Raw genomic sequence first — 21,113 nt, 5'->3', positions numbered from 1 at the left:
TCAGGAAATTCTAGGAGAAAATGTCATGCCGTCAGTTAGGAAGCTGAAGCTTGGGCGTCATTGGACCTTCCAACAGGACAATGATCCCAAGCATACCTCAAATTCCACCAAGGCTTGGTTGCAGAAGACGTTCTGGAAGATTCACATGGTCACCTGATTTGAACCCCATAGAAAATCTCTGGTGGGATTTGAAGAAGGCAGTTGCAGCACGCAAACCCAAGAATATTACTGAACTGGAGGCCATTGGTCATCATGAGGAATGGGCTAAGATTCCTCAGAAACGTGTGTAATAACTTTGGCAATCTGCTCAAATGAAGATTCAGAAGAGAGATCTTAAAAATATCAGCTATGATTTCTTCCAATACATTTATCACACTGGAAATGCAAGGTATAGTGTAGCTGTGAACACGTACAATATTCCTTACAGTGTGCTCTGTTGTGTTCTGGATGTTGGTGCAAATCCAGGGGTCATAAAATGTGGCAAACCCTTTCCTGATAAATACATATGGAGAGAATACTTGAAGATATTACAACAGAAATGTAAAGCCAGAACTGAGATCTAACTTAACCCAATAAGAAAGAGAAAGAAAGTTTGGTTGATCCTCTTTGTGTGTGCAAGCCCCGCAACCGCTGCACCATATTTAGAGAAAAAATCCTCACTCATCCTTTCATCACAATCCTAAGAAGCCTGTTATTATATAAAGGGAGTTCAAACCGACAGGGTCACACATCACTGATGCCACTGTGTTTTTGTCTTTGTGTGTGTGTGTAGATGAGAGACTGTTTCTCACACCAGAGGAAAACGCCAAACCTCAGTCTGTCACGGTTCAACCCGTCAGAACTCCAGAAAGACGTGACGGTGAGAGACTTTTGCCATTTTGCGACTGATATCAGTGAATTGACATGCAGAGACTGGCAGATAATGTTGTCATGTCTCTCTCAGGTCCTGTTAAGCTGAGCTCGGAGGAGGAACACAAACTTTTGCAGAAGTGGCAGAATGAGCTCAGCGCCTGCAGTGAAGTCATTGTGAGTAACTCGTTTATGCCTGTTTTTTTTTTTTAATTAGGACTTTTTGTCACTGAGTATGATTTAAAAGAAATACAAATAATGCCTTTATACATTTTTATTGTGTCTCTTTAATTTCCTTTTCATAGTTAATAATGTTGCCCTATGTTATTAACTAATACTGTTAACAGTTATCAACTAATTTAATTGGTAGGTATTTTAATTAATTTGGTATTTATGTGCATAGTTTGTCATTTATTTATAACAGATAATTACTGTTCCCAATACTGCTGTCACAGAATAGGTTATTTATTATTATGTAAATGATAAGTGACAGGAGCACATGGCATGTGCAGTTCAATGATCAGAAATGTGATTCATTTTTAGATTTAGATTTATATTAGATGTACTTAAACAGTAGGCACTTGTGAAATCTAATTATTTATTAATTATTCAAAGGTAATTTTCTACCAGCTAACTTGTTGCGTTAGCTAACTTGTTGTAAAGTTTTTGCAGAAAAGTGAATAATGTCATTACCATCACACATTAAAAAAAAATCCACACAATCACACACTATACTAAAACCAGTCCAGTTTTGATTCAGACCATGGTCAGATCTTTATGCCTGTAATTTGTTTTTTACATCGATGAAGAATAGTTTGAAAACATTTAATTTAAGATTTCAAGATCATATAACTTCAGAGTGCCTCTTATTGCCCCTATATTTACCATTGTGAAAAAGTACACTTTAGTATACTTTTAAAAAAAGAGTACTTATTATGGAAATAATATATTTGCAAACTGAATGTAATGTTCAAACTGAATGTAATGTCCTCGAACACACTTTATCTGATATTTATTATTACTAACATCAAAATCTGTTTGTATATTTGGAGTGAAGTTTTTTTTTTTTTTTTTTAAGTAGACTACACCTGTATGGAATGCCAAGTCTGCCAATATTAAAAATAAATAAATACATAAATAAATATACAAAGAAATGTAAAAAAGAAAAAAGAAATAAATAAATATATAAATAAATATACATAGAAAAGCAAAAAAACGAAAATAAATAATTATTTATACATTTATTTCCTTATTTATGTATATATTTATTTTTTCCATATTTATTTATTTATTCTTTTATTTATTTATACATTTATTCATTTCTACATTTATTTATTTATACATTTATTTATTTTTACATTTATTTATTTATACATTTATGTATTTATACATTTATTTATTTATTCATTTATTTCTTCCTACATTTCTTCCTGCATAGGGTAATGAGGAGGGCGTGGTTTACCTCAGACATAGCAATCGAGCTCAGAGTAAGCGAAGGCGAAGGGTTGAGGCCACAGTGACACCCTGTGGCGAAATACAATAAGTATCACTCACTGACGTTGATACGGTCTGTGACTGCGAGGTATATGGTCAGAATCCTAAATCTTACTGTGTGACATGGATAGGCTACTCTTTATTCCGGACATGGCAGTAGAACATCGTTTGGTCTGGATTTGTAAAATGTCCTGGGCTAACAAACATGAAACAGGGACTCTGAAACGGAATTGATATTTTCCATTTTTCGGTCAGAACTCACAGAAAGGAAGCAGGGCACATATAGGCTACAGTGAAGTCGACGCAAGCATATTGACCAATGCTTTTGAAACGAGACCATTGCATTTGAATGTAGCCTAATTTCCAAAAACAATACTGACAGCAACAGAAACCAGGGCCGCGGGAAGAGGTTTTAGGTTGTGGGTGCTCACCACTTTCGAATAAGAAACAATATCAAGACTATAAAACTCGTCAAAAAACGTGCACACACTCCAACCACCTGCCTGCACATTACATTTTTGACTTTATTGATTCTGCTTTTATTCGTAATGCAATGGACCGGTCAATGGGACATAAATGAATCCTTAAAGGATGGGACTTTATGGGACATTGCAATTGCAGACTGCGCTGCTTATGTAATTCGTATGAAATGTGCATTTCTCTCTGGCGCTGCGAAGATCGCGAGTCGTCAACTTCATCTGTCTAGCCGACACTGACATAAAAAATAAGCAGCGTAGTCTGTTTTCTTTCGTTTTGAATTGTTCTGCTTAAAAGTAGACATTTCAAGCCTCTATATGTCTCAGGTCTGTGAGGCAATAGGCTACCTTATAGGCCTACGCTGAGTTTCATTATGAGACGAGCTTCAGGTTCGCCAGCGCCTCCGTGTCCTGATTATCTATTTTCTAATAGCCTTCTTATTTATTAAAATCAGACAATTTTTTGATGAAACATCGATTAAAATTAAGATACAATTAATACAAAACGAAATTAAATGTAAAGACAGGCTTTGTGCTTTCAGTTTGAGGTCTCTGTGAAAGTTTTAAAACATTCTTTTAGTACTGCTTTAGAGCGCTCACGTCCGTAGCGGAGAACTGTCTGTAACTTTTTTTTTTTTGTAAAAAAAACAAAAACAAAAACAAAAAAAGTCCAGTGCGACTTAGGCTATATATATTTTTTTCTTCCTCGTGGCGCATTTTTTGACTGATATGCGTCTCCGGAGCGACTTATAAAATAGGCTACGGTAAGTTATGTATTATTTTTGTGCAAATGTCCCATAAAGTCCCATCCTTTAAGGATTCATTTATGTCCCATTGACCGGTCCATTGCATTACGAATAAAAGCAGAATCAATAAAGTCAAAAATGTAATGTGCAGGCAGGTGGTTGGAGTGTGTGCACGTTTTTTGACGAGTTTTATAGTCTTGATATTGTTTCTTATTCAAAAGTGGTGAGCACCCACAACCTAAAACCTCTTCCCGCGGCCCTGGTTTCTGTTGCTGTCAGTATTGTTTTTGGAAATTAGGCTACATTCAAATGCAATGGTCTCGTTTCAAAAGCATTGGTCAATATGCTTGCGTCGACTTCACTGTAGCCTATATGTGCCCTGCTTCCTTTCTGTGAGTTCTGACCGAAAAATGGAAAATATCAATTCCGTTTCAGAGTCCCTGTTTCATGTTTGTTAGCCCAGGACATTTTACAAATCCAGACCAAACGATGTTCTACTGCCATGTCCGGAATAAAGAGTAGCCTATCCATGTCACACAGTAAGATTTAGGATTCTGACCATATACCTCGCAGTCACAGACCGTATCAACGTCAGTGAGTGATACTTATTGTATTTCGCCACAGGGTGTCACTGTGGCCTCAACCCTTCGCCTTCGCTTACTCTGAGCTCGATTGCTATGTCTGAGGTAAACCACGCCCTCCTCATTACCCTATGCAGGAAGAAATGTAGGAAGAAATAAATGAATAAATAAATAAATGTATAAATACATAAATGTATAAATAAATAAATGTAAAAATAAATAAATGTATAAATAAATAAATGTAGAAATGAATAAATGTATAAATAAATAAAAGAATAAATAAATAAATATGGAAAAAAATAAATATATACATAAATAAGGAAATAAATGTATAAATAATTATTTATTTTCGTTTTTTTGCTTTTCTATGTATATTTATTTATATATTTATTTATTTATTTTTTCTTTTTTACATTTCTTTGTATATTTATTTATGTATTTATTTATTTTTAATATTGGCAGACTTGGCATTCCATACACCTGTGGCTCATGCTGGAGTAAATGAGGGCTTTTTTAAGGTTTGTAATGTTTTTTGAACGATTCAGTCATTCTGTGTATGTGCAGGTGGCTCAAGTGGAGAAGTTTAGTGAGAACAGCGGTTTAGGGATCAGTCTGGATGCATGTGCTGGCCATCACTTCCTTAGCTCCATACTTCCTGAAGGACCTGTTGGACGATCTGGAAAGATCTGTAGTGGAGACGAACTGCTAGAGGTAAAACCAGCACATAACAGGGTCACCACCATAAGAAACAACTGACCACCAATATGCGTAAAAAATTCAAATTATTATTGGAATTTGGCCCAATTTTGATTGCGTATGTGTCATATGTCTTTAATTAATCAAATAAGCTAAACTAAATTAAGCCGAGATTTTCATTTCTAGAAATCCGAACAAGACAGTAGGCTTATGCCTGTATTAACTGTATTATCCTGTATACAGGAATATTCCAATAGCTACGAGGCATGTAAATGTCTTTTTTGGAATAAGGGCTTAACCACAATATAGACCTTAGTCAGAAATATACAGTACCGTTCAAAAGTTTGGAGTCTTTTAAGGTTTTTAATGTTTTCTAATAGAAGTCTTTTCTGCTGACCAATGCTGCATTTACTTGATCAAAAGTACAATAAAAATAGTCATATTAGGAAATATTACAATTTAAAATAATATTTGTTATTGTAATGTATATATTTATTTTAAAATGTAATTTATTCCTGTGATGAAAAGCTGAATTTTCCACATCATTACTCTAGTCTTCAGTGTCACATGATCCTTCAGAAATCATTCTAATATGCCGGGTTTGCTGCTCAAGAAACATTTCTTATTATTATCAGCGTTGAAAACAGTTGTGTTGCTTAATATTTTTGTGGAAACCGTGATTTTTTTTTTCTGGATTCTTTGATGAATAACAAAAATGTTGAATATTTATTTTTAAAGCATAAATACACAGATTGACACCCATAATAATGTAAGTATCTCTTCATTATTCTCTGAATATTCATACATTGTGTATGTGTTTGTTCAGGTGAATGGCATTCCTCTCAGAGGAGAGAATCACAAAGAGGTTGTTGACATACTGAAAGAACTTCCTGTATCTGTGACCATGATCTGCTGTAGACCCGCCCCTATAATGACTGACAGCCAAACTGACCAACCACAGCCAGAGGATGTGGCCACAGATTCAATAGTTCAGGTACATTAAATCTTTCATTAAATGTCAAATCCGGTGTAGATTTAATATGTAAGATTACATGCGTAAAGGATAATGCACAATCACTTCAACATTATTGCAAAACAGTGTTTGTGGTCTTTTCTTTCCACCAAGAAAACAAAATTAAAATAGAATTAAATTAAACAGCCATAAGTGCAGTTATTAATAATGTTTTTAATTACCTGTTTTCATATTGTCATATGGACCATATTAAGTATTTAGGTACTTAAAGACTTTTTGTAGTTTGTCCTAAATATATATATATATATTCAAATATAAATGTAATACTGATTATTCAAATTGTTGTTAATCAAATCACAAACAAAATTATTCAATTAAAATTCACTGAATTGTGAATCGAATTGATCTTCTGTTAACCCAAATCTGTTTTATAATTGTTCTTTTATATTGATAAAGTTATTGTCTTCCACAAGCCGGAGTAGTTCAGTCAGGCTTTCCTTTGTTGGGATTATATCAGATTACCCGTTATAATCTCTGGACATCTCAGGTCGCTCTCAGTGGATAGACTTTCATGCTCAAATGCATGACACAGTTTAGCTATCAATAAAAGGTGTGGGCTTTTGTATCCACCCAGTTACATGAGGTAGATTACTATTATGTTTTATGCTTCTGAACAATTATTAGGGACTTAATGAGAAACAAAGGTTGTGTTCACTTTGTGTAGGTGCAGGATGATTTTGAGGATTTCCTGGTCTCTGGCAAATCAGAGGACAGCCTGAAAGATCATGTGACTGAAGAGCCCACCGGAACGCCTTTAGCTATGTGGGAGACGGAGATTCAGGACATTGGACTAGAGAAAGGGGAGAGTGGGCTGGGCTTCAGCATTCTGGATTACCAGGTGAGGATCTCAACTCCAATTTCACAAGTCAAAACTAAAGTAGGAACTCATGGGTTTGATATTGAATTGTGAGTCTTTTTTACTGATCCATTGAAAGAACTGGCTCATGAAAGGCATCTGTTTGTGAATCAGATATTAAGTATATTTTAAAAATGCACTTGCAGATAATATAATATGAATGAAATAAATGGCCACTTAATTGCATTTAAAGAGAACACACTTTCATGACTGTTTCTCAACACTTAAATAGGCCTACACTTTTGAAATGTGTGCTTAGTAATAATGTGTGCTTAGTAATAATGTCAAATTAAACATTTTACTTAATTTTACATTTTACAAATTAAACATAAACATTTGATGTGTTGACTATCATTCACACACTATTCAACTGCAGTGTGTTAAGCGATTACATTTAAGGTTAATATATTTTACTAAATTGCAACTTTATCATTACAAATGTGTAACTACAAATATATTTAAATACATGCCATGCAAGTTTCAATAGAAATGATATTAAAATATATTTTAATTTACCATAAATGCTTGTCAGTACATTCGGCAGTACACAACCAGCTGTATGTTAACCATTTTTGCACATAGCTCTGGTACTATAGAGGTTGAAAGTATTGTACCACAATAATAAAACGTCTGTTACCATCTTTGAGTAAAAGTAAAGGAAAAAGTACAATAAAATACAAAACAGTATTTAAGAATAAATCTAATAATAACAATTATCTTAACAATAACAACATATTATATTTTACAGAAAAACTTTATTTTTTGGAAAACTGCAGGGTGACCTGTAAACATGCAGGGGGATTCATAAGAAAGGTCTAAGGTTTTATTATATAATATTAAATTATTATAATTAAAATCTGTGATGGTAATTTCCTAATTTTTGTCAGGAAATCCCTGAAAACTACTGTACAATTCTATTTTTTATACCTAAAATAGGGTGTAGTGAGCATTAATGAGTACACAGCCCTAGATTAACCCTTACACACAAACAAGCAGACAACCAACTCTCACTTCACACAAACAAGCGGCTCTCTTTCACACACATGCAAAACTGTATCGCATGCGTGCTACTGTGGTGAATCTATTAATTAAATTATTAAAAACAATAGAAATAATTATTAAATTATGTTTAAAGATTAAGTACCACTTAGTGGGTCAAAAACACACTGCTTTTCTGCTAATTGCATTTAATACAAATACAAATTATATTATTTTATTTTATTTTATTGCAATTAACATGTCCGAAAACATTAAATTCAGTTCGCTCTTAAATATATTATTTTAAAGTATAATATTTCCATAATAACTTAAGTACTCTATTTAAAAGTATGCTAAAATGTACTTATTTTTCACGAGGGTTGTTTATTTTAAATATGAATATATTTAAGTGTATAATATTAAATATTAATATTAAATTCTGACTACATTATTTATTTTTCCTTGACACTTCTATTTAGCAGAAAAATAGTTAACTCAAAAATAAATATTGTCCTTACTTACCCTGTTGTTATTCCGACTTAAATTTTCTTTGTTTAGCAGAATGTCCGAAATGAACTGAAATACAATGAAAAGGGATGTATAGTATCAAGCTCCAAATATGAAAAAGTATAAAAATGATTAAAAGTAAATAAAAGCATTAAATTTTTTTTATTTTAAAAGCATTAAAGTATGCCAACTGACCTATGCACTTTATCTTCGTCTTGTATAACTGAATATGAGAAAGGAATGACATGAGGGTCAGTAATTAATTATTTATTTAAAGAACTATTAACTAAGGTGAATATCAAGAAAATCATGTGCTTCCAATATTTTTTAAACAAAAACTGAAACATCAATTCCCATTCTAATTAAATGCATCATTGTGCAGGTCTAATATAATTATAATGTTAATGTTATACTCTCTGTGTATGCGTGTGTGTTCATATGTGTGCAGGACCCAATGGACTCGCTTAAGACGGTGATTGTGATTAGGTCGTTAGTTCCCGACGGTGTAGCCGAGCGAGACGGTCGCTTGTTGCCGGGAGACCGTCTCATGTACGTCAACAATATCAACCTGGAGAGTGCCACTTTGGAGGAGGCGGTGCAGGCTCTGAAGGGAGCAAACATGGGTGATGTCCGCATTGGGGTGGCCAAACCACTGCCCGTAAGAAATATCAGACTCTACTTTCTAAAGCAGCTTTTTCCTCTGTACATTTCTGTGTTATTGAAACCTGTGGTTGCAGTAACCGGATTCCTTTGCAGGATCTTTGAATATTTCATGAAACAGGTCTGCTGTCCTTTAAGGCCTCAGGAAATGAAATCTTCTTAGAGGAGTGTGTCTGTATCTTTGTGAAGAGCTCTCAGGGGCTGTAGTTTATCTTAAACTCTTCAACTTTCCAAGGCTGTTATCTCGGCTCCATTATTCTGGGATTGTGTGCGCATTTTGGCATCTTTCCTTTTTTTCCTCTCCCAAGGCCTTGAGGTTCGGGGCATAAGTTTGGAGCGTGTATGGTGGGTTGTCAAGTGCACTATGGGTCATCTGATCGAGTCTTTTTTTCTGTTGATTTAATCTCGTGAGAGGCCTTTAGACTGCATGAGTGCGTCGAAACCCTTTTGTTCTGCTCTCACAAGTGCGATTGGGTAACATCACCTCTTAATATGGTTCAAATGACTCACTTCCAAGAACTGCAACGAATCAGAGAAAGCATTTCTTCCTCTTGCCTTTGGAAAACTAGTGTACAATCAAATCTGTGACGTGATCATAAATATCAATGAAATAAAATGTCTAATCAAACAATTCAGCTCGCTTACCAACCTTGCACTACTAACATGCAAAATGACAGTGATTTCTAACCAAATCAAATCAAATTCAGTCTTTTATTCTGATATTGGTCTGGGTGTTATGTGCCATGCAAAAGAATCTGCTATAACACAGTAGATAAATCTGCATGACATCAGTATGCGGGGCCTATTTACATTTTTGCAAAAAGCATCATAAATACAAAGATTAATATGAAAATACAAAGTAGAAATTTTTGTTAATGTTTATAAATTTCAACATGTATGTAAAGCTCTAAAACAAACATATTATATAACTGTCATAGTATTGTTTGCAATATATTATTTCAAGTCTTCTAAAACCATTGTTCACATTTGCATACACACACATTTACATTCTTCCATGTTTGAGATTCTGGGGTTGGTACGATTTTTTTTTTTTTTTTTTAAAGAAATCCTTTATGCTGATCAAGGCTGCATTTATTTGATCAAAAATACAGTAACTGTTTTCTATTGTAACATATTATTGTAAAATGCTATTTATTCCTGTGATGAAAAGCTGAATTTTCAGCATCATTACTCTAGTCTTCAGTGTCACATGATCCTTCAGAAATCATTCTAATATGCTGATTTGCTGTAGTGCTGGTTCATATTTTCATAGTTTCTTTGATAAATAGAAAGTTCAAAAGAACAGCATTTATTTGAAAGTGAAATCTTTTGTAACATTATAAATGTGTTTACTGTCAGTTTTGATTCATTTAATGCATCCTTGCTGATTAAAAGTAATAATTTCTTACCCCAAATGATAGTGTTTGTGTATATACATACATACATATCGGAATTATACAGTTACCATGATATACCAGATTCTGGTCGTAACGCCCAACCTTAGTGTGGTATAAACATGATCATTGAGTGGATGGTCACATGTCTAGAAAGGTGACACTTCCCTGTCTTTACAGACTGAGGATGAGGATGGCTCTTCCTCCTTTATCTTCTCGGCTCTAGTCCTGACGGAGGGCTGTGATGATGATGAGGAGGAAGTTGTGTTTCGCGCTGAGCCTGCAGTGGTCAGTGCTTATAAAACACAACAAAACCATTTTTAACAAAGCATGTTATTAGTGCAACGTTTTTGTGGGAGCGATATGTCAGTGTTTATAGGACGCAGACACCTCTTTTTAGATGAGTAACATTTAATATTAACTTTTAGCAAGAGATGCACATGGCAGCATTCAAAACTCATTCAAATACAGAATGAATATTGCTAAGTCCATGGGTGTCATCCCAAACTATTTGAACTATCATTCTCTGATGCTATTATCATTTGTATCTACATAACAACCCTTCCAGATCGACTCCAGTGATTTAGACCTGTCTGACGAAAAGGCGTTTGAGCGTAATTTTCTTGAGGAGGAGGACGAGCTGCTGCAGTCAATGATCGCTGAACATGGCAGTTTCTGCAGCACTGATCTGACCTATCAGATGACCAGAAAGGCCTCCACACCTAAGGTATATAGATTCAGCAACCAATCAGATTCAAACATGCACATTTCATGTCCAATCAGATTAGATTTTGGCTTTACACTGAATAATCAAATACAAACTTTAAAGTATTTAGTAAACATACCCAGCTAAGACACCTTTGGTATTATTTTATCTATAATTTGTATAATGCAGCTGTTTCGAAACTGCCTTTGCGAAAAAAGTACATATTAACAGATTTTTAAAAGGACTAATTTAGAGTGTCATTTCTGTTGAAACTTGTGGTAATACTTTGTTTTAGTGTCATTGTTACAAGTTACATGTAATTACTGTAATTACTATTTAATTACTTTAATTTGTGCATACTTGCAACTAACCCTAATCCTAACCCTAACCCTATAGTAAGTACATGTAGTTAATTTGTATTACTCTGTTACAATTACACTGTAACACGGACACCTTAAAATAAAGTGTAACCCAACTTGTATGTCATGTAAATATATTAACTTTAAATGTAATGTCAAAAACACACTGCAGTTAAAATGATTAAAGACAAACGTCTATTAAAAGATTATTAAAACAGTTTATTTATATGATGTCAGGGTTCACCTCGGTCTAGTTTATTCTTGGTTTTGTTACAGAGCCCTGAGGCTCCTGTATTATCTTGTCTTTGTCTTGTCGGTGTGATTTGTTTCATGGGCGTAGCGTGGTTTTCAGATTCCGGCTCTTATGTGTAGTTTGGTTTTCGGTTCCGTGTCAGGGTTCGGACACTCGCGCTCCATGTTCTGTCTATCATGTCTTGTTTTATTTGAGCACATGGCTTGTGATTGTGTTCACTGGCAATTTGCTTGTGTTTTTGTGACGTTTTGGTGTAAGCACATGGTTTGTAATGTATGTTTCCTTGTGCCATGTGCTCTTCTGTCTATTGTCTTGACAATAGACATCTTGTTACCTGATTATAGAAGATAAACCATAACCCATACTAAGCGCAAATGTTAATGAGAACTGACTAAACAGAACAGAAACAGAGGTATATAAATTCTTAGGGTACGTTTACACGACAACGAAATGCTTAAAGCAGAGAAGTTTTTCCTTTGAGTTTTCCGCAAACAGACAACACCATTGTCAAAACGATCCCCATTCACACGGATCCGCAAAAAACAACTAAAACGCTGTATTCTAATGCTTGGCCATTAAATAGCGATGAAACACTATAGACTGAACATGTAATATGTATGTGCATGACGTCATCATATTCAGAGATTCACGTTTTTGTTGTTTACACGGAGACCGTTTTCAAAAACGTGCACTTTGAAACCTGTTTTCAAAAGTTTGCGTTTTCAGGCACCCAAAACGCTGTTGTCGTGTATATGTACGGCCAAAATGCATTGAAAGTTTTACATTTTTAGTTAAAAATGGTGTCTTGTAAACAGCCTCGAAGAGCAAGCAGAAATAATTGGATAAACACAGGTGTAGCAAATGAGGGAACTAATGAGTTACCATAGTTACAAACGAGGGCAATGAGAACCTAGGAGACAAACAAGAAAACAGTGGTACTAAGCAGACAGAGAGAAAACAAAACCAAATACAGCACAAAAGAATGTTCATGTGACAGTGCCCTTTTTAAATGTGCACTTAAGTGTGTTAAGAACAATGGTCATGCAAGTGTACTCTCTTTAAGTCCACTTAAGGGGCAATTTATTTCAATAATATTATATTATCTGCATGTACTGTTTTAAAAAAATATATATTTATGTGCACATTTAATAGTGCACATTCAATACAATTAAGAACACAAGAGTAGGAATTATCACAGATGTGACAGTTTTAGAAGTCTTGAGAAGGAGTGTTTCTCGACTTAAAATGCAACTAATACAGTGACAAGAAATATAATAAACAAATAAAACAATGACAATTAGTAAATTCTAAATTGAGTGTTTTCACCTTAAAAGGCTGTGTGTCCGCTCTGCTGAATACGCCTAGCTATGGGCGCTTGAGAGCGTTTTGGTAGCGCAGTATTTTTTTCAGTTGAGACGCTTTGCTTGTTATGATACGGAATATTCGCGAAAGTGTTACTAGTATCTCATTTCACACATATTTTGTTTCTGTGTTGATTCTATATTAAAATGTTGATACAAAGTAACGTAGTTTCTCTGGCTCTTGTTTTAAATTATTTTGTTCCGTTATTATGCTTGTTGTCATCTGTTGACGTTGTACAATCAGAATGTGGCGGTTGATTGGTGTGGTATTTGTCCCGCCCCTCCTCCACTGTGATTGGACGGCTGGGTAAAAAGTGACAGTGATGAGCGCTGCGTTTTACCCAAAGTTGAACATTCTTCAACTCTCGGCGACCTGTAAAAAACGCCTGCTTCAGTATGAAAAAAACGCTCAGCGCCTCGTTACGCTCATGGCGTTTTAAAAACGCGGTGCTCCCATTGAAAACAATTGAAAAAATAAGCCAGCCACGTGAAAAAACGCTTTGGTGGACACACGGCCTAAGCGACATATAGAAGTTCTACAATTTTTTCTAAATTCACCACCCCTGCTTATAGCATATAAATAGAATATAAAAATGTGTACCTATATTTCGTGTCACTTTTGACCCTGTGGCATTTAAAAGCCATTCAAGTATGCTTGGAGATATACAGTATGTGCTTTCACTTTGTGATGTGGAAGGAAAAATCTTGCCAATTTATATTTTTCCCAGCTAAATTTCTGATGGTAAATTACCCCGATACCTCCTCGCATGTCATTTGCTTAACAGCTCCATTCACTCCCACTGTTAAGGAAAACTCTCTCTAGACCAGCATGCCACAGGCCCAACAGCTCTCTGTTCTGTAATTTGCGACTTTATTATTTCGAGTCCCATCAGTTGTGCTTTATCTGTGTTTTTATGGCTCCTGCTTTGGGATGTCTCTGCTCAGATTCATAGCTGAGTGATTCAGTCCCTCTTGAATCATTCTGCACGAGCAAACTCAATTACAGCAGTATGAATCATGGCCACATTCAGAAACACTCTCCCCTGGCTCTCACCAATGATTGCTCTCTGGCATTATTGCACTTCAGCAGGTCATTAACACCACTGTTTATCAGGAGATTATCTGCCTCTGATTTGACTCTAATTGTGGATATAAATCAACTAATAATTTGTGTAAGGAAAACTGCAGATGTTTGTCCTACCAGGATTTTTCTTGAACAGAATATTTAATGGATTATCTATAGACAGTGCTGGGTAGTAATTGATTACACGTAATCTGGATTGAGTAATCATATTCCAAAAATATAAAATTAGATTATATTACATTTTAAAATACTTAAGTAATCAGACTACTGTTACTTTTATATTCTATTACATGTTATTGTCACAGTGGCAGTAAATTATTCATAATTCATTGATTCTACTTCTTTTTTGTCTTTTCAATTTTCCTTTCTATAAAAGTCTACTGCTTATATACGTTCAGAGGGTCATCCAGGTTTGTGGAATTGCACACACAGACCAGCCACTAGTCATGAGCCTATCACTGAAAACTGAGAGCCACCGCATTTGATCACTGGATTTACAGAAATCATTTCACTTTTAAAAAGTGTTTTCTCAACATTGAAACATTGCATAATCAGCTCCTTACAAACACATGAATTATTATTTGTATTATCACTCAATGAGTCATTTAACCATGTATTACTGTCTTTAGAAGCCTGTTGTCTTTCAAACACATTCAAATGTACAAATTCACGTCATTTCATATTTACATGCAATGCAGGGATTTCACAACTTTTTTGTCAGCTGAACCTCTTTGACTTAATATATTTTCTTGAAGTACCCCCTGAGATTTTAAGTTAATAAGTTAGGTCAATAATAATAATAAATAATAATAAAATTAAGTTCACGGTTCTCTGTCGTTAATGGTAACATGACATGCAGCAAAAAACTTTTTTTGTACGTTTTTATTTTATTTAAAAATTATTCATTTAAATTTTTATGATTTAATTACTTCATAGCTTTTCATTAACCCCACAAACCCCTGCATTTCCATCATGAACCCCCGTCTTGGAAACCCTGACGTAATGTAATATTTAATACACTTCATTTTGTTGATAGCAAAAAATTGAATATATTTTCTTTCTCTTTGTATTTTTATATCAATATGGTACAGGATTATCTTATTCAAATTGATGTGATAAATGAGTTATATAAATGAGTTACAATAACCGTATTTCTTATTTCATTTTTAGTAATAATAATAAAAGTAATATTTTTATAATATTAAAAATATAATATAAAGTATAATAATATACAATTATTATTATTATTAAATACTCAATTTTATTTTTGAGTGAAATATTACAATAGCAATATTTCTTTTCTTTTTTTGTGTGTGTAATTATTACTATTTTATCCATACTGATACATAATGCTTGGCCTACAAACTACCCTGAAGCTTAAAAAAATTGCTTTTTAATTCACAATTTTATCAGAAGAATCACAATTAGATTTCTCCCAAATCGTTCTGCCCTACTACTGCCATCAAACCTTTGAACCCACTCAAAATACCTTAGTAATAGTAAATACTGGAAAAGTGACCAGACCTACTCCGACATTGTGGTGGAGAGTTTTGAAAGTCAAGTCAAGCACCACTCATTATTGCTAATCTAGTATTGCCATTCTGTTCCCATCCTTCTTGCTTCCCCACAAGACCCTTACAATCCGACCTCATCCTACTAACGTCTTTCATCACACTGTGTCCTTGACTTCAGTCTTTGATGTTGTTTTTGATGAGGATTCTAACCTTTTTTCCTCACAGGAAGAGGATTTCATTCCAGCTAACACCGCAGATGAGACCCAGCAGCTAAACGTCACTGCGGGGAGCACTTTTGAGAGGACTATCACTGTGGTCAAGGGCAGCTCCAGTCTAGGTATGAGAATGGGAATGTGTAGTCCCTTGTGAAACACCAGCATTTTTTTTTTTAAAGAGTACTTATTACAGATTTCAAATTTACTTTCAAATTTTGAAGTACACTAAAAGTTCAAACTCAATAGTGTAAAAGTAAAATGAAGCGCACTTCTTTTTCACAAGGGCTGTTATGTTGTGTGCAAATGAATATGTCCCCAGTTTCAGAAGAACCCTCTTTTGAAATGGCAAACAACACAGTTACAGTTATTAGCTGTTAGCTTATTAGTAAAGAAGCTCCACTGTACACTGTAAATAGTGTAGCAATGAACAAAGCACCACTCACACAGAGGTCACTTCCAAACCAAGTTGCTTTCTAATTGGTCAACACAGTGATTTGGTGCGTCAATATTCAACAAACTTGAACCTAATGCAAAATGTGCATGGAGAATTTTTTTCGGGCATCATGCGAAATTCAAGAGAGCATGGATTTTTATGAGATGCCTACAATTTACCCGCAAAATTTTGCTGTGCAAAGGTCAAATACAAGCTGAAAATAGGAAGTTTTCTCCAGCCACAGATCTACAGTGATTTTGGCTGTGGGATCGCACACTAGCAGTTAGGGACAGCTTTATCCCAGAGCAGCAATCCGAAGCAGTCTGCTTTGCCAAAATACACTATTAGGTTATTAAATTTTAATCTCTCGCATTCATTTGGAACTGGACTTGTTTTTTAATGTCACAGGTGTTAATGCTCTCTATGTCTTGATCTAGGAAGATTTAAAATTAAAGTACATTTACATTCCTGGCAGAGGATTTTTTACCATGCTGACTTAACACCCAGTACTAAGTGTTGCTCAAATAAGACCAAGATAGCCATGCAATACCCTCATAAGCAGAAAATGTAAGCACACAAATATCAGGCAAAATGGTTCATTTTAAATACACTTAACTACAATGCCGCATCTGTAGGCAGCTCAATGGGTTTTGGAGCAGAGCATCTATGTGTAAGGGGTTCATAATTCCCACTAAAATGTCTGCCTTTGCATTGCAAAGTGATACTTGTATTATTTTATTTTTTTATTTTATTTTTTATTAGTTTTCTTTGTGTTTCATCATTGTCTGCCTTCGTCACTCATTTCTTGTCACGGACACTAATTATGTTCAGCTGTTCACTCATTATCATCATCATTATCACTGTTTGGTTCTGTTTCAGTTCAGTGTCTGATGTCATCAGTTAATGGATTTGTTGTATTACTCTGTTCTTGTGGATTTACCTGTGGATTTATTAAATATGGCCTTTTTGCATATATCTTCATGTGTGTTTATACAACCACCCACGTGACAATAATACTATACTTACTACTACTATAATACTAAAACACTATTAGTATTATAATAGTAGTAACTACTATAATACTAAAATTCAAATAGGGCATGTGACCTATTTATTTAATCCATCTTATGGATTTAAAAAGAGCCAATTTTATACTCACGTGTGTTTCAGGAATGACCGTGTGTGCGCTGAAGGATGGAGCAGGAATGCTGATCCGCAGCATCATTCATGGTGGCTCCATCAGCCGGGATGGACGACTCGGGGTCGGAGATCTTATTCTGGCCATCAACGGAGAACTGACAGGAAATCTGACCAACGCGCAGGCGCGAGCCATGCTGCGCAGACACTCTCTGATCGGACCAGACATGGGGTGAGATGTTCAAACAAAACCTGATTCAGGCATTCAAGTTTAGCTTCTGTTCAACTTCTCAGGTAGAAATCAACCTCTCTCTATTTTTGTTTCTTGACACATGGCTAATTACATTCCCTTCAGAAAGGGTTTGTGTTTTATTGTTTTACATCATCGAAACAGAGGATTTCATTTGTCTTTTTGAAAGAAAGAAAAATGAAAAAAATTCTGGTGCTTTTAATTCTTTAATTAAAATGATCTCATGAATTATAACATTTAATGATTAATCATTTAATAAATCACATTTATCAGTATTTGATTTGCTTTAAAAGGCAGTATATTGTTTATTTCCATATCACTGAACATACACTACTGCTCAAAAGTTTGAGATGCGTAAAATTGTATTCGAATAAATTACTGATTGAAAAAATTGATCAAAAGTGACAGTAAAGACATTTATAATGTTACAAATGATTTATATTTCAAATAAATGCGGCACTTTTAAACTTTTTCTATTCATCAAAGAATCTTGACAAAAACTATTTTCAACATTGATAGTAATAAGAAATGTTTGAACAGTAGTGTAAAGGCCTGTTCACACCAAGAACGATAACTATTAAGATAACGATAAAGATATAGTTAACAAAATTGTTCACAATATTAAAGAATAGCAGAGTTCACACCAGTGCTATAACGATAACGACACAGAGAAACAATATTGTTGGATTGTCAGAACAATTTTATCCAGCTGATGAACAGCCAATCAGAATCCATCCTGCTGTAATGAGCTCGAGCATTTAAAGCGGCAGACAAGCACGCGCTTATAATAAACATAACGATAATATAATTATCTTTATAGTTATTGTTCTTGGTGTGAACGGGCCTTAATTCTATCAGGTCTAGTCTGTTACACACACGATTAAGAATGACAGAGGGACGACAGAATAAACTTCAGCGTCACAGCAGAACTTGCCACACATGCAGACAGGCATATTTGGATGTTACTGCGCATCTTGCTTTTCTTTCTGTGTCCGGTAACACATTTTGAGACGGCATGTCAGATGTGTTACATTCTGATGGTACTTCAATTTTGAATCGCATGGAAAAATTTGTTACAATGAAGTTTATATATGGTCAGGGGTTATGGTTGATTGCTTTTTATGAGTACTGCCAATTTAACAGAGCAATTAACTTCACCAGAACTCCAGAATGTACAATTACAATAAAAGGTTAAACAAACATTCATAAAACATTACTCACAAACCAGCACAGGCTTATCAGTGCCCAATGGTGATCCAGAACCCTTGTGAAAAAGAAGTACACTTTAGCATACTTTGAAAGAACATACTTAAGTGCAAACTGAATGTTATGTTTTCAAACACTTAATTGAACGTTAATTGCAATTATATGAAAATGAATTATATATAAATTTATATTAAAAGTCCTTTTTATGTAAGTGCTTAAGTAATTTCATAATTCTGTTATTTTTTGAAAATGTATAATATTGGTAAAGTGTACTACTGTATGTACTGACAAGCATTTATGGTAAACTAAAATACATCTTAATTTAATTTCTATTAAAACTTGTATGTCATGTTTAATATATGTTTATTATTATAATAGAATTGATTGTAATTACATATTTTTAATGATGAAACTGCAATTTATTACATTTTGAATATATTAACTTTAAATGTGATATCGACACAATACAATTAAAATTCTAAGCAAGTACTTTAGCATGTTAGTCAACACATCAAAATAAATGTACTTCTTTAAAGTAAAATAATGTTTTTAAAATAATGTTTTTTTTTATTTGACATTATTACAGTGCACTTTTTAAAAGTGTACTCAAGTGTGTTAAGAAACATAGTCATGAGAGTGTACACTCTTTAAGTACACTTAAGTGGCCTTTTATTTAATAAATTTTATCTGCAATAGCAGTTTTTTAAAAACTTACTTTTTAGATATGAAGTACACTAAAAATGCTCACTAAAATACACTTAAGTGCACTTCTTTTTTACGAGGGAACCCATTGCAGAAATCGTTTCGCAGCAGAGAGCTTGTACTAGTTGTAGTAACTAGTAAGTTGCTTTATTTTGCATCCTGATGGCAGCCGCATCTGTGTCGGCTGCCGTCCGTAAACTGCTCTTCACGTTTCCAGATCCACAGGTGCTGCGGGGGAAGAGCACAGTCCCATCTCTGTGTGAGTACTCCCTTCATCTGGGCTTGATTTACACTGTTTGTCCTCACTCCCTGCTTGCATTCGTTCCGTTCTGCATTTTGGGCTGTCGCTACAGAGGTTTATCTAAAAAGTCTGATTGTTCCTCCTTCCATTCTGTTGTAATCGCACTCAATCTTAACGACTGACAACAGCATTAAAGGGATAGTTCTGTCATAATTTACTTACCTTCATGTCTTTCCAAACCTGTATGACTTTCTTCGGCTGAGTGCAAATGATCATTACTGGGTCATTTCTATTATGCAGTACCTTTATTTTAGTTTTTAAAATGTTACATTATATTATATTTAAAATTATATTATATTTAGTGTATAGTTGTTGTTGTTTTTTTCTACTTTTTGTAAAAAGGCCTTTCACTATTATTTGATCAAATTATACGAGATAACTATGATTACTGTAAATTGTTTCACTTTGATTTGTTTCACTTCTAGTTTCACTTTTTTTTATATTTGCGTATTTGCCATTATGAAATGACACCGAAGAGAAGATAACCCACTTCATCTACTTTAATGGACATGATGGAAATAAAAATGTTAAAATAATAATAATACTATCATCAAATACACAAATTCAAAGTCTTCCTGCTTACAATTTAGTAAGGACCAATAAAATAGTAATCACTTTTGTATATCATTGAAATATTATACTTATTATACTTAGATAAAGGATTTTTTGTACAAAAAAAACTTTTTATTCAGCAAGAATGCAATTAAAATGATGCATACACATAAAAAAGTAACAGTAAAGGCATTTGTAATGTTACATTTATGTTCTATTACAAATAAATGCTGTTTTTTAGCTTTCTATTTATCAAGGAATCCTGAAATAATGTAACAAGGTTTCCACGAAAATATGAAACAACTATTTTCAACATTGATAATAATATGGAACGTTTCTTAAGCAGCAAAGCAGCATATTAGAATGATATCTGAAGGATCATGTGACACTGAACACAATTAAAACATATTTTCAAAAACTTGTTTTCTTCAAAACATTTTAACTAGAGAAATGAAATGGTCAAGAAACACCTCAAAATATTTAATACATTGCCAGTTAGTTCAGCACCTGTGAACATGGCAATATGGCAACATTTATTCACACCGAAGTAGCAAAATGATTTACAGTTCACCACGTTAACTTAAAGCTGAAGTGTGTAAGGTCTACACCACTAGCATTACTAAACAGAAGTTCAAAAATAGTGATTGCCATCACAGTGGTTACACTTTTTCGAGGAAGTCAACCTTCAAGCCAGTTCATGGCTTTCTTATAGTTTTATCTTCACATTAAGCTGGGCTTGGAGCATAATAATTTTTGTGTATGAAGACAAA

General features: G+C 34.1%; 1 protein-coding gene across 8 annotated transcripts in view; it reads left to right on the top strand.

The window, feature by feature from the left end:
• mpdz (multiple PDZ domain crumbs cell polarity complex component) overlaps positions 1-21,113 on the top strand; it is a 104,209-nt gene that overhangs the window by 45,673 nt on the left and 37,423 nt on the right. For 5 of the 8 annotated variants that reach the window (XM_082151227.1, XM_082151225.1, XM_082151224.1 and 2 more), the window contains 11 exons: positions 773-859; positions 944-1,026; positions 4,711-4,857; positions 5,669-5,836; positions 6,540-6,713; positions 8,665-8,874; positions 10,451-10,558; positions 10,839-10,997; positions 15,773-15,884; positions 17,366-17,564; positions 19,708-19,749. In XM_082151227.1, the coding sequence (XP_082007353.1) occupies positions 773-859; positions 944-1,026; positions 4,711-4,857; positions 5,669-5,836; positions 6,540-6,713; positions 8,665-8,874; positions 10,451-10,558; positions 10,839-10,997; positions 15,773-15,884; positions 17,366-17,564; positions 19,708-19,749 (1,489 nt within the window). The remainder of the gene's footprint in view (positions 1-772; positions 860-943; positions 1,027-4,710; positions 4,858-5,668; positions 5,837-6,539; positions 6,714-8,664; positions 8,875-10,450; positions 10,559-10,838; positions 10,998-15,772; positions 15,885-17,365; positions 17,565-19,707; positions 19,750-21,113) is intronic. The other 3 variants (XM_082151228.1, XM_082151226.1, XM_082151223.1) reach the window with 2 other exon arrangements.

Source organism: Leuciscus leuciscus, assembly GCF_965113295.1.
Source record: "Leuciscus leuciscus genome assembly, chromosome: 2".
Classification (NCBI taxonomy): Eukaryota; Metazoa; Chordata; class Actinopteri; order Cypriniformes; family Leuciscidae; genus Leuciscus; species Leuciscus leuciscus.
Note: the sequence above shows the minus strand (reverse complement) of the source record. Positions and strands in the feature narration are given on the sequence as shown.